The sequence below is a fragment of the Staurois parvus genome, unplaced genomic scaffold (genome assembly GCF_062004578.1).
Source record: "Staurois parvus isolate SC_StPar_1 unplaced genomic scaffold, SC_StPar_1.0 ptg000329l, whole genome shotgun sequence".
In the NCBI taxonomy this organism is placed as follows: domain Eukaryota; kingdom Metazoa; phylum Chordata; class Amphibia; order Anura; family Ranidae; genus Staurois; species Staurois parvus.
In genome coordinates this window covers 814,877-827,235 of record NW_028318125.1, presented here as the reverse complement: position 1 = coordinate 827,235, position 12,359 = coordinate 814,877, and the positions used below count along the sequence as shown (strand labels likewise).

The 12,359-nt window shown below is 39.7% G+C and overlaps 1 protein-coding gene across 1 annotated transcript in view; it reads left to right on the top strand.

Moving 5' to 3' along the window:
- Window positions 1-12,359, top strand: part of LOC149457275 (enhancer of mRNA-decapping protein 4-like) — a gene marked incomplete at its 5' end in the record, with an annotated part of 340,946 nt that overhangs the window by 87,409 nt on the left and 241,178 nt on the right. Inside the window, 2 exons of the mRNA XM_089683949.1 lie at window positions 3,599-3,779; window positions 9,607-9,762. Of these exons, the coding sequence (XP_089540075.1) occupies window positions 3,599-3,779; window positions 9,607-9,762 (337 nt within the window). The remainder of the gene's footprint in view (window positions 1-3,598; window positions 3,780-9,606; window positions 9,763-12,359) is intronic.

The following is a 12,359-nucleotide window of genomic DNA, read 5'->3' as shown; positions in this document are numbered from 1 at the left end:
GATTACTCAATTACCACCAAAAGAAAGCTCTATTTGTGTGAAAAAAAAAATATTAAATTAATTTGAGTACAATCCTGCATGACTGTGTCATTACCAGTAGTGCAGTGCTGAATATAAAAAATAATAAATGGCCTGGTCATAAAGGGTCTAAAACCCTATGGTGCTGAGGTGGTTAAATGGGATCAAATTCTAGAAACCACACTGAGGAAAAATGGGAGTGCTTTAAGAACATATTAAATAATGGCATTATTACATTCCAGTGGACAACAAATATAAAAGAAATAAAGTTAAACCTGGGTGGCTAAAATCTAGCACAAAAAAGGCATATTGAGAAAAAAAAAATCCTTTTAAAAATATAGGTCCAAGCAGTCACCGTTGCCATTTCAATACTACAAAGAAAGCAGTAATGTAAGAGCGCAATCAGGGCATCTAAAATTGACCACAAGAGACACATAACAGATTAAAAAAAAAATCACCCCCCACAAGGTTTTAAATAAATATATTAATAGTAAAAAGGCCATTTTAGAGCATATTGGCCCTATAAAGGATAATCGGGGGAAAGTTGATTACAAGCAAGTACAAGAGGGATAAAATAAACAAGACTGTATTGTTAGTGACACAGAACAAAATGTACTCTTGCTGCAAACAGAAGCTTTAGTTCTAAAAGGACTTGAAAAACTTAATGTAATCTCAAGACCCAGATGGCTTACACTCGAGAGTCCTCAAAGAACTTAGCCATGTTATGGCCAGACAGTTATTCCTAATCTTTAAGGACAGTTTAATGACTGTAATGTTACCAGCTGATTGGGCTAATGTGATACCACTATGGAGAAAATTAGAGTAGAGGTCATCCTCGTAGCCAAGAATTTGCTGTTGAAAATAGTTAAACTATTAGTAAGCAGTATGGATTTATGAAAGTTCTTTCTAGAACAACCTTTCAACAATCTATGTGGAAGTAAGTTGTAATCTGAATAGAAGGCCCGTGGACGTGGTATGTCTGGTTTTTGCCAAAGCATTTATACAGCCCCATGAATGCTTAATTTACAAATTGAGGTCTGTTGGCATTAACGATGGTGTACGTACCGGAATAGAAAACTGGTTGCAGGAGCTCATCCAGAGGATGGTAATAAATAATGCATCTTCTGAATGGTCTGGGATTGTACAGTAAGTAGGGTACCCAAAGGCTTTGTTCTGGGAACAATTCTGTTTGATTTGTTAATAAATGATATAGAGGTTTGTTTTAATAGTTCAATCTTAGTGTTTGCTGATGGTACAAAGCTAATCAGGGTGATAACTGCACAGCAAGATAAAGAAACTTCATAAAAAGAACTCAATGCAATAAAGGAAAGGGTAACTACAGTGAAGGAAATAAGTATTTGATCCCCTGCTGATTTTGAATGTTTGCCCACTAACAAAGAAATGATCAGTCTGATAATCGAATGGTAGGTGTATTGTAACATTGAGAGACAGAATAGCAACAAAAAATTCAAAAGATATGTATGTCTAACAGATTATGCACTGATTTGCATGTTCATGAGGGAAATAAGTATTTGATCCTCTTCACAAAATGTTATTTATACTTGGTGGCAAATCCCTTGTTGGCAATTACAGAGGTCAGACGTTTTCTGTTGTTGGCCACCAGATTTGCACACATCTCAGGAGCATTTTTGGCCCACTCCTCTTGACAGATCCTCTCTAAGTCATTATGGTTTGGTGGCTGACGATACATGACCACTCAATGAAGTTGGTTGAGAAACTGTTCATTTTTAAACAATGTGAGGGGTTCTTTACTATTGGAATTGTATGTGAAACTCCCACAGTAGATGGTTTCCAGGTGTCATGCAGTCCAGTGGAAGCAAGCGGAGTATTCTCATGTACAGAAATTCATTGTCCAGTGATCTCTGCAGTCCACATCCCAGGAGTGGATAACTGGAAAGAGAGTTACCTTCAGCCACCACCTCCAGGATTAAACAGAAATGGTCTCAGGACAGACCCCTGAGTCACCCCATTCACAACTCCAAACCATTCAGAAGCTATGCTATTTATTACCACCCTTTGGATGTGCACAACAGACACAGCAACAGACTCCCACAGCACCAGATTACAACTCCTAATCACGTTGATGCAGAATTTACCCCACTTCCACAGAAGGTGGTGGTAGTGCTTCCAGCTATGGGATTTTGTCACCTATCTTCAGAACAGCTACTCTTGATAGAGACCTGAACCCATATGAACATCTTTGTCTACAGGATGACCAACCTACTCACCTTATTATGCAAATATATGCCATTCTTTTGAACAATTTCTACTCTGGGCCTGCATAATGCACCAAAGAATAGGAAAAGGAGCTGGCTGTTGAATTTTCAACTGCTGACCTAGTCGAGATCTACACACACACACACATCCTGCATTTCTTCTGCTGTTCCAGACGAGCTACAAAATACTTGTGTATCTAGATATTCTTTTCAGGCTCTTTCCAGTTTCAAAGTATTTTTCTTGCTTAAGGATTCATTATGTGCAAGGTTTGGGTGGTGCCTCCCATTCCCACACTCTGTTTTCCCTTTTTCTCTTCCTATACTTATTTTTCTTACTTTTAATCTTTCCTTCCTCTTTCCTTCTTTTAGCCTCTTTGATAGGCTCAAACCATAAATTTATCCACCCCTTAACTGGTTGCATCAGCCACCTAATGGACTCCTCACTCAAAAGATATCATTGCCTTTCTGGGAAAAGTATAATCAACATCATATATGCATCAGTTGAAGTTTCTCAAACAAGACCCTTACAGAGACCTCTGCAACTGCAACACCGAGTGACTCTGACAATATTTGCTTTCTACTTTCCCATACTGGGGTATTAAGATTGTGCATCTATTTATTTTTTAGTATGTCTTCAATCCCAGGCTGTTTCTTTTTGTATGACAATTTACTTGTATGGCATCACACCATTGTAGAGTGAATCTGACATTTGAATCTCTGTATTTACAATTTCATTGGAAACACCTTGATAAGGCCTTTTCTTTTTCAATGTCTGTATTTGTGTGCTTGGAAATTAATTAAACTTTATTTAAAAAAAAAAAAAAAAAAAACATTTTTTATAAATTGTGTGCTTACTGAAAATACAATATACTTTCTTTTTAGGATTTCTTTCTTGTTTGAAACCTGAAACCCAATTAGTAGTTGCAGCTTTTATCTCAATTAGGCTCCATGCACGCGGTCTTAAAAAACAGTGCTTTTGGCAGAAAAAAATGCTAATTTTGAGCATTTTTTATACTGGCATTTAGGAGCATTTAGCGTTTTTGTATTTGCCAGAAAAACGCTCTCAAAAATGCAAATAAAAAGGGGTTTTTTTTCTGCCTCTGAACGCAGAGCTTAAAAAAATCGCCTCTAGACTACATAATGTGTATGGACACATAGAATAACACTAGTTGCTTCTGCAGGTGACACGGTAAACTCTTGGAGCAGCGGGGTTTTTTTTGTAAGTCAGTGTGCATGGAGCCTTGCATTCACCTAATAAACTTGATTTTGATTAAATTAGGCAAAGCCTTCCTTCTGCAAGGCAATGCTTATGTATTTTTATTTATTGTGTATTTCCTTTTCAGACCAGCTTCGAACAGCACGAAGAATTGATGGCTCTGCTGTATAGCCAACAGAGGGAACTTTCTGAACTACGACAGAATCAGCAGGATCTTATGCAGAGGCTGACTGATCATTTAGATGCAACTCAGAGTTCCATAATGGGACATGTGGAACGTGTCATCAATACACAGCAAGCTCAAGAGCGTATCTTTTCATAGCTTTCTTGGCATAGTTTCTTTCTTCTTAGGTTGAATATTGAAAAAACTTTAAAGGATTCTAAGATGAATGACAAAATATTTCACTATAAAAATCTGTGTGTTATATATGTACAGTGTAGTTCTCCATTACTTTTGTCAATTACGCTAGCCATGATAGTAAACTCTGTAAAAGAAAGAATTACATTTTAAAATAAAACACTTTTCCCTAGCTACCCTAAGATAAAGCCTCCCAAACCAGTGCAGAATCTGATGTGGAGGCCCGCTGATCATATAGGCACAGCTCAGAATTCCATCATAGTACAATGTGTCATTGAGCTTCAAATCCAGTGCATTCTTACTTGTCTGATAACCTCCCTTGATGTTTGCATCCTCAGTGCAGAAATCTTTTGCAGCACTGCATTAACCACGCAGACTTGAATTGAGCTGTATTCCTAGTGTCTCTTCTGCATCCTTTCAAAGTTACTTTGCAGGCATGGACAGTGCCAGAAAACATTTCTGCAGCATGGACATAAGCACTGCAGCTTGGAGAGGTAAGTATGCATTGGGGTAGATGGGGTTAGAATGTGGGGCTGTTTGTTTTCCCTCTTAATAAGTTTATACCTCATTCTAAAAAGAGAATAATTAAAATCATGGAGTTCCACTGTAAACATCTGCTAAGCATACCTTAAGGCCTCCTCCCTGGCAGTTTCAGCCACACAGCCAGCAGTTGCAGCTAGTGGCATTTGCCAGAGTCTTGCCAGAGCGATTGTTTGGAAGGTCTTCAGTGCAGGGGGAGTATTCGGCCTACGGTTCCACATGCTTTGTTTTTCGGTTGATGCTCTTAAGTATTCCATTCAGGAAATTTCTTGCATGTCCCTCTTATCAATACACATGCGCAGGGTTTTGTGGCTTAAGAGTTGGTCGGCAGAACTGTCGTGCAAAACATTGTTGGCAGGGTTTCCTTTTCATGGGAAGCGCCTGTTTGGGGATGATTTGGTCAAGTACAGTGCCTTGAAAAAGTATTCATACACCTTGAAATTTTCCACATTTTGTCATGTTAAAACCTAAAATGTAAATATTTTATTGGGATTTTATGTGATAAACCAACACAAAGTGGCACGTAATTGTGAAGAGTAAGGAAAATTATAAATGGTTTTCAAAATTTTTTTACTAATATCCCTAACTAAAATCTAGTGGAACCAATTGCCTTCAAAAGTCACCTAATTAGTAAATAGAGTCCACCTGTGTAATTTAATCTCAGTATAAATACTGCTGTTCTGTGAAGCCCTCAGAGGTTTGTTAGAGAACATTAGTGAACAAACAGCATCATGAAGGTCAGGGATAACGTTGTGGGGAAGTTTAAAGCAGGATTAGGTTATAAAAAAAAAATATCCCAAGCTTTGAACATCTCAGGGAGCACTGTTCAATCAATCAATCCGAAAATGGAAAGAGTATGGCACAACAGCAAACCTACCAAGACATAGCTGTCCACCTACACTGACAGGCAGAGCAAGGAGAGCATTATTCAGAGAAGCAGCCAAGAGGCCCATAGTAACTCTGGAGGAGCTGCAGAGAACCACAGCTCAGGTGGGAGAATCTGTCCACAGGACAACTATTAGTGATGCACGCCACAAATATTGCCTTTATGGAAGAGTGGCAAGAAGAAAGCTGTTGTCGAAAGAGGGCAATAAGCAGTCCCAATTGCAGTTTGCGAGAAGCCATGTGGGGGACACAGCAAACATATGAAAGAAGGTGCTCTGGTCAGATGAGACCAAAATCTAACTTGGCCTAAAAGCTAAACACTGTGTGTGACAGAAAATGCACACTGCACATCACCCTGAACACACCATCCCTACCATGAAACATGATGGTGGTAGCATCATTCTGTGGGGATGCTTTTCTTCAGTAGGGTCAGGGAAGCTGGTCAGAGTTGATGGGAAGATGGATGGAGCCAAATACAGGGCAATCTTAAAAGAAAACCTGTTAGTCTTCAAAAGACTTGAGACTGGGGTGGAGATTCACCTTCCAGCAGGACAACGAACCTAAACAGACAGCCAGAGCTACAATGGAATGGTTTAGATCAAAGCATATTCATGTGTTAGAATGGCCCAGTCAAAGTCTGGACCTAAATCCAATTGGGAATCTGTGGCAAGACCTGAAAATTGTTGTTCACAGATGCTCTCTATCCAATCTGAGGGAGCTTGAGCTATTTTACAAAGAATGGGCAAAAATTTCACTCTAAATGTGCAAAGCTGGTAGAAGCATATACAAAAAAACTTGCAGCTGCGATTGCAGTGGAAGGTGTTTCTACAAAGTATTGACTCGAGGGCTGAATACAAATGTACACCACACTTTTCAGATATTTATTTGTAAAACATTTTGAAAACCATTTATCATTTTCCACTTCACAATTATGTGCCACTTTGTGTTGGTCTGGCACATAAAATCCCAATAAAATACATTTACATTTTTGGTTGTAACATGACAAAATTATTTTAACAAAATTTCAGGGGGAAAAACTTCTCTTTTGCCCTTTAAGAGGAAATCCAGGTGCCCTCCTTTTAAGGGGTCAGGGGCCTCAATTGCTGGCCCCTCATCTACGTCTTTAGGGGTAGGACTGAGAGTCCAAAGTCCACCTCCTTATGAAGAGGCGCCACACTCGTTCTGGTGGGGGTAAGGCTTTGCAATTTTGTAACTGGCTCTAATCCAGGCCAGGTAGGTCATTTCCACGATTTCTCTGGGGTAAAGTCTAGAGTTTTGGGTCTTCCTTTCCTCTCCAGTTTCTAAAGTCAAATGTACTGACAAATCCAGAAAAAAGTAGATGTTACAGGCACTCATCCGCCTATTGTCCCAGGGGGTGATCAAGGAAGTTCCAGTGGACAAAAGGTTTTGAGGGAATGTTTGGGGGTGGTTCTAGATACCATTCAGGGAAAGGTGTTTCTTCCTCCAAGGAAATGCTGCTCCCTGAGTGAACAGGTCCGCAGTTTAAAGGCCAAGAGATATCCTTCAATTTGCCTCTGTATGAGGTTGCTAGGAAAGATGGTGTCCTCATTCAAGGCAGTTCCCTATACACAGTTTCATTCCAGAATGCTGAAAAGGAACATTCTGGCCATTTGGAACAGGAAGGTTCCAGCCCTGGATTACTGTATGTCTTTTTCCCCGAGGTCCTGCGAAGCTTGAATTGGTGGTTGGTGACTTGGAACTTGGAGGAAGAGAGATCCTTTTGGCCAGTGGTATGGCATTTGGTAACCACCGATGCCATCCTCTCAGGCTGGGGGTTGTCCTGGAGGAGGCCACAGTTCAGGGAACATGGCTTCCGAGGGAGAGGATTCTACCCATCAATGCCCTGGAATTTTGGGCAGTCCGGTTTGTCATGGGGTATTGGATGTCCAGGCTTCAGGGTTAGCCAATAAGAGTTCAGTCCGACAATGCCACAGTGGTGGCATACATCAACCACCAAGGCGGTACCAGGAGCCGAAGCGCCTGGGAGGAGGTGAATTGAAAAGTGTTCATTCCGGGAGTAGAGAATTGGCAGATGGACTATCTCAGTCGCCAACAATTGCCTTCAGGTAAATGGGCATTACATCCCAATGTTTAAATGGCAATCTCCCAGCGATGGGGTTGCCAGGATGTAGATCTGTTGGCATCTAGGTTCAACAACAAGGTCGACCATTTTGTGTCCAGGGTAAGGGACCTTCGCGCAGGAGCTGTAAATGCCTTGGTGATTCCTTAGAACCAGTTTTCCCTAACTTATGCTTTTCCCCCGCATTCAGCTGCTGCCATGTCTCTTACGCAGGATTTGGGGAAAGTCAATTCTGATGATACTGATTGCCCCGGTCTGGCCCAGGAGGACCTGGTAAGCAGACATAGTGAAACTGGCAGTGGACGGTCCTTGGTCTCTGGCATGCCAACCCTGACCTGCTGTCTTAACTTGTATTGCACCCAGCTTTATGGTCGCTAAATTTGACGTCATGGCTATTGAGACCCAGATCCTGAAGGATGGAATTATCGGATTCTGTCATCCCCACTATGTTGAACGCTAGAAAGGTAGTTTCTAGGAACATTTATTACAGAATTTGGAAGGCTTACATTTCCTGTTGTGAGGTCCAGAAATGACATCCATGAAAATGTGACTGGTAGGATCCTGTAATTTTTTCAGTCGGGTCTGGAAAAGAAATTGGCTGTTGGTACTATTAAAGGCCAGGTTTCTGCATAATTTTTTATGTCCAGAGGCCCATTGCATCTCGCTTTTTGGTTTGCACCTTTTTGCAAGGAGTGATGCGTATAGCTTCTCCTGTCAGGTTACATTCATGTTCTTGGGACCTGAACTTAGTCTTGGAGGTTTTGCAGAAACCACCATTTGACCCTATTAGGGAGATTCCACTAGTCCTGTTAATTTTAAAGGTTTTGTGTCTGGTGGCAATCACTTCTGCAAGAAGGGTGTCGCAGCTGGCAGCTCTTTCTTGTAGAGAACCATTTCTGGTTTTGCATCGGGATAAGGTTGTGTTGCAATCTCAACCACCTTTTTTATACCAAAGGTGGTCTCTAGTTTTCATCTGAATCAGGACATTATTCTGCCTTAATTTTTTCCAAGGCCTCGTTGCATACCTTGGATGTGGTACGCGCTATAAGAGTCTTTCTGAAAGTGACAGCAAGGGTAAGAGTCAGATTCTCTGTGCTTTTTGATGGGCCTGGGAAAGGGCAGGTGGCATCCAAGGCAACTATTTCACATTGGATCCACCAGTTGACCATTTAAGCCTATGGTTTGAAAGGTAAGGTCCCACACATTCGGGTGAAAGTCCACTCTACGAGGAGTGTGGGAGTATCCTGGGCAATCCAGCATCAGGCATCGGTGGCTCAGGTTTGCAAGGCTGCTACATGGTCTTCGGTTCACACATTCACAAGATAATACTAGGTGAATGTCCGAGCCGCAGAGGATTCTGCCTTTGGCTGCAGCATTTTACGGACAGGTGAGTAGGTCCTGAGAGATTGTTGATGGTGGTCATCAAATTTATTTATTGCTTTGGGACATCCCACATAGTCATGAATGGTCTGCTCTGTGTCCTATGATGTACTATAAAGAAAACTGGATTTTTTTTCTACATACTTACCTGTAAAATCCATTTCTTGTAGTACATCACGGGACAGAGAGGTCCCACCCCTCTTTCTGAAATGTCATTGCTTAATACAAAAACTGAGGTACTTATTGTGTAGTGTGTAGGAGGGGTTATCTAGGGGGAGGACTTCCTCTCTGGTTGGCCACTGTCCATTCACTTATAGGTGGCATATAACCCACAGTCATAAATAACCTGGCCTGTGTCCTGTGACGTACTCCAAGAAATGGATTTTACAGGTAAGCATGTAGAAAAAAATCACTTTTTTATTGCTTTCATGTGATTCCTTAGAAGGATTTACCCTCACTCCCCTTCCTGCTGACAAGATGTTACCAGAGAGGAAACACAAACAAGTTTTTTTAGCTTTGAGCAAGCAAACAGAGTGGGTTGTGTTGCTGACCAATCCATTCCAAAGGCCTATTCAAATTTGTGCGTTTTTCAGTATGTTCCAATTCACATGCCAATTCTGTTTGAATGGCCCCTCAGTTGCAGGTCAGTGGATAAAAAATAGCACCTGCATGTTTGTCTATGAATGTACAACATAATGCCATTGAAAATGAATGCAAACACTGCGTGTTTTATTTCTGAATGAAAAATCTATCTACATCTCCTTCACACTGGTGTGGATGTGGCCTTAAAATCTAGAATCTAGCTTTTTTAGTTGTGTGTTGGTGTATTTACATGTAATCTCATACACAGCCTTAACATTTCACATCTTAGAAAGAAGATTAGATCGCTTCTTAAGTGATGGACAGCAGCGAAATGGTCAGCTGCAAGAATATCTTTCTCAACAGCTTTCACATTCACTTTCTGGTTCACTAAGCAATCGCCTTGACAAAACTATAAGGGAAGAGATTAAAAAGACTGTTCCATTATGTGAGTTATTTTTTTATTTTGCATATGTTTATTATATTATTCTTGTTTAGTGGTTCTCAGATTGAGAAGAATATAGAAGATTGGAGATAACCAGGAAAAAGAGAGGGGAGGTATAGAACTGAATTATCATCAAAATCAAAAATTCCTTGAAGCATAAAAGGATAAAGCTGGTATGACTTAAGTCTGATGAGTAATATCTAAAACCAATACCATCAACGCGCAACTAAATTGTGTGTCTGTATGTTAAATCTCTCTATATACAGTGCTATTGATGAAGTGCATAAACCATCAATATCTAATCAATCCATATATTCTTAATTACACATATAACTACTACATATACCACAATGCAGATACAGTTAATAAATAATAAGAAAGTGTCCATTTCAAAATAAATTGCCTCATGCAACTGCAAAATAATTCACAATGAATATTCTGTGCTCTGCTCCACCAGTGTGTGCCACTACTACTCCAGAAAACACAAAATAGCCATGACCTCCCGTTTGAGGCAAAATGCACCTTATCCCTCCATGGGATCAACCTCCAAGGCTACTCCACTTCTTCCTCTCAGTATATCCAGGAATGCCTTAAAATTCTAAGGAGAGAAGGGCTCCAATAGCGTAAAAATCCAAAACATATGACTATAGTGAGCGCACAAAATACTTTAAAATAGACAAATGAAATCGAGTATAAAATGTAGTAATTAAAACATAAAATATATAAAGTGTCCAGCTGCAAATTGCACCAACTGAGGATATCCAGGACTTGGTAAGTATCAAGAAATAAAGTAGGTGCAGCGCTAAAGAATTAATAAGCATATGGTGCCAGATTGCACCTAATAAAACAGAAATAGTCAATAGGTGCAAAAATGTGAAGGCTTGACATGCAGTAGTCAACAGGAAGTGAATCCTCCTTTGCAATATGTAATAGTGACTCTGTGCTCCTATCTGTATAAATTGCGCACTCACTGGATGCACAAGGAATTAGTGCAATAAATATAAGCTTTCTGCGGGGTCCCCTTTAAAGTAGATAAGTCAGGAGTATGGATCCTCTGACTGGACACCAGCCTCTAGTACAGCTTCTCTTCCACTGGGGGTCTCACAGAGCAGATGGCTCAAAGCCAAGCCATATATAGAAAAAACTGATATAGTGTAGTATTTTTATATACTTCAAAATTTATATATAATCCTTGTTACAGGTGTTGGGGATATAAAATCCTCTATTCCTGCCAGGCTGCATGCTTGGATAAGGGTCTGGTATGGACTTTGGGGGGGACCCCTCACCATTTATTTTACATTTTGGCGTGGGGGTTCCCTTCAAAATCCAAACCAGATCCAAAGGCCTTGGTATGAATTGGGGGGGACCCCACTTCATTTTTAAATTTTTTAAGTGCCAGCAATTTATTTTTTTTTTTAAATCCAGCTGTCAGTGGGGAAACCCGCTGACAGCTGTTGACTAAAAACAGATGGGGAAAAAACTGATGTAAACTCACCCATTTCTTCTTTGAAAAAACGTGACTGAACTGATGAAAAAAAAACGGAACGCCACTGTGAAAGGACCCTAAGGGAAATGCAACAGACCAGGGTGGAGACACACATTGAATTTAAAGGGTTGCATTTTTCTTATGCCTTTTTTTTTTTTTTTAACCCAAAAGTGCTGCAAAAACTGCTCAGTGTAAAAGCAGCCTATTGGCCAAAAAGGTGCTGAAAATTTTGAAAAAAAAAAGAACCACATTTCTTTGTTTCTGTTATAAAAGTTTGCAAATAAATAATTGTTCATAAATTTAGGCCAAGATGTATTCTGCTACATTTCTTTGGTGAAAATAACCAAAATCAGTATTTATTTAGTTTGTAGGAAAGGTATAGAGTTCACAAACTATGGGATATATTTGAAAATTGATCAATCCTGAAGTACTGACAGCCAATCTAATTTCTTGAGGGGCAAGAATGTCAGAACAGTACAGATATCCCCCAAATGACCCCTTTGGGCTTACTGGGCTCCACTTATTGGAGATGCGATTGTCAAATAGCAACCCTATATCATATATTTGGGAGTTGTAAAAATATTCAGTTTCCAGAACTCTGTATCAACTTTTATAGCATCCCTTACGGGCGTTTTAACCCCACTCACACCAGCAATGGCACTTTTAAGCTTAAATATAAAGCTATACCCATCACAATTTAGAAATGTTGTAATACAAATACTCATTGCTGCTAGGCCAACAATTTTGAGTCTATGGAAATCCAGTATTACACCCAATCTACACCCTGTTCCAAATTATTATGCAAATTATATTTTTCTCATACACCTAAATAACATGAAAAATATGCTGACTGTTATTTACATCAATTATCAACTATTAAGAGTAGAATTCAAATTTTACTGAACAAACCTAATAACAGTATTTTTTTTAAAACATAAACTTACAATGTGCTGTTCCAAATTATTACGCACAGTAAGTTTCAAAACACTTTATAGGTTGTAAAGAACTGAAAATTGTCATTTGTTGTGTTTGCAGCATATTTACTGAAATCAAAAGCTATTTCAATCAAACTTTTAACAGCATTTTAACTTTTTAAACATTTTAACAGGTCACA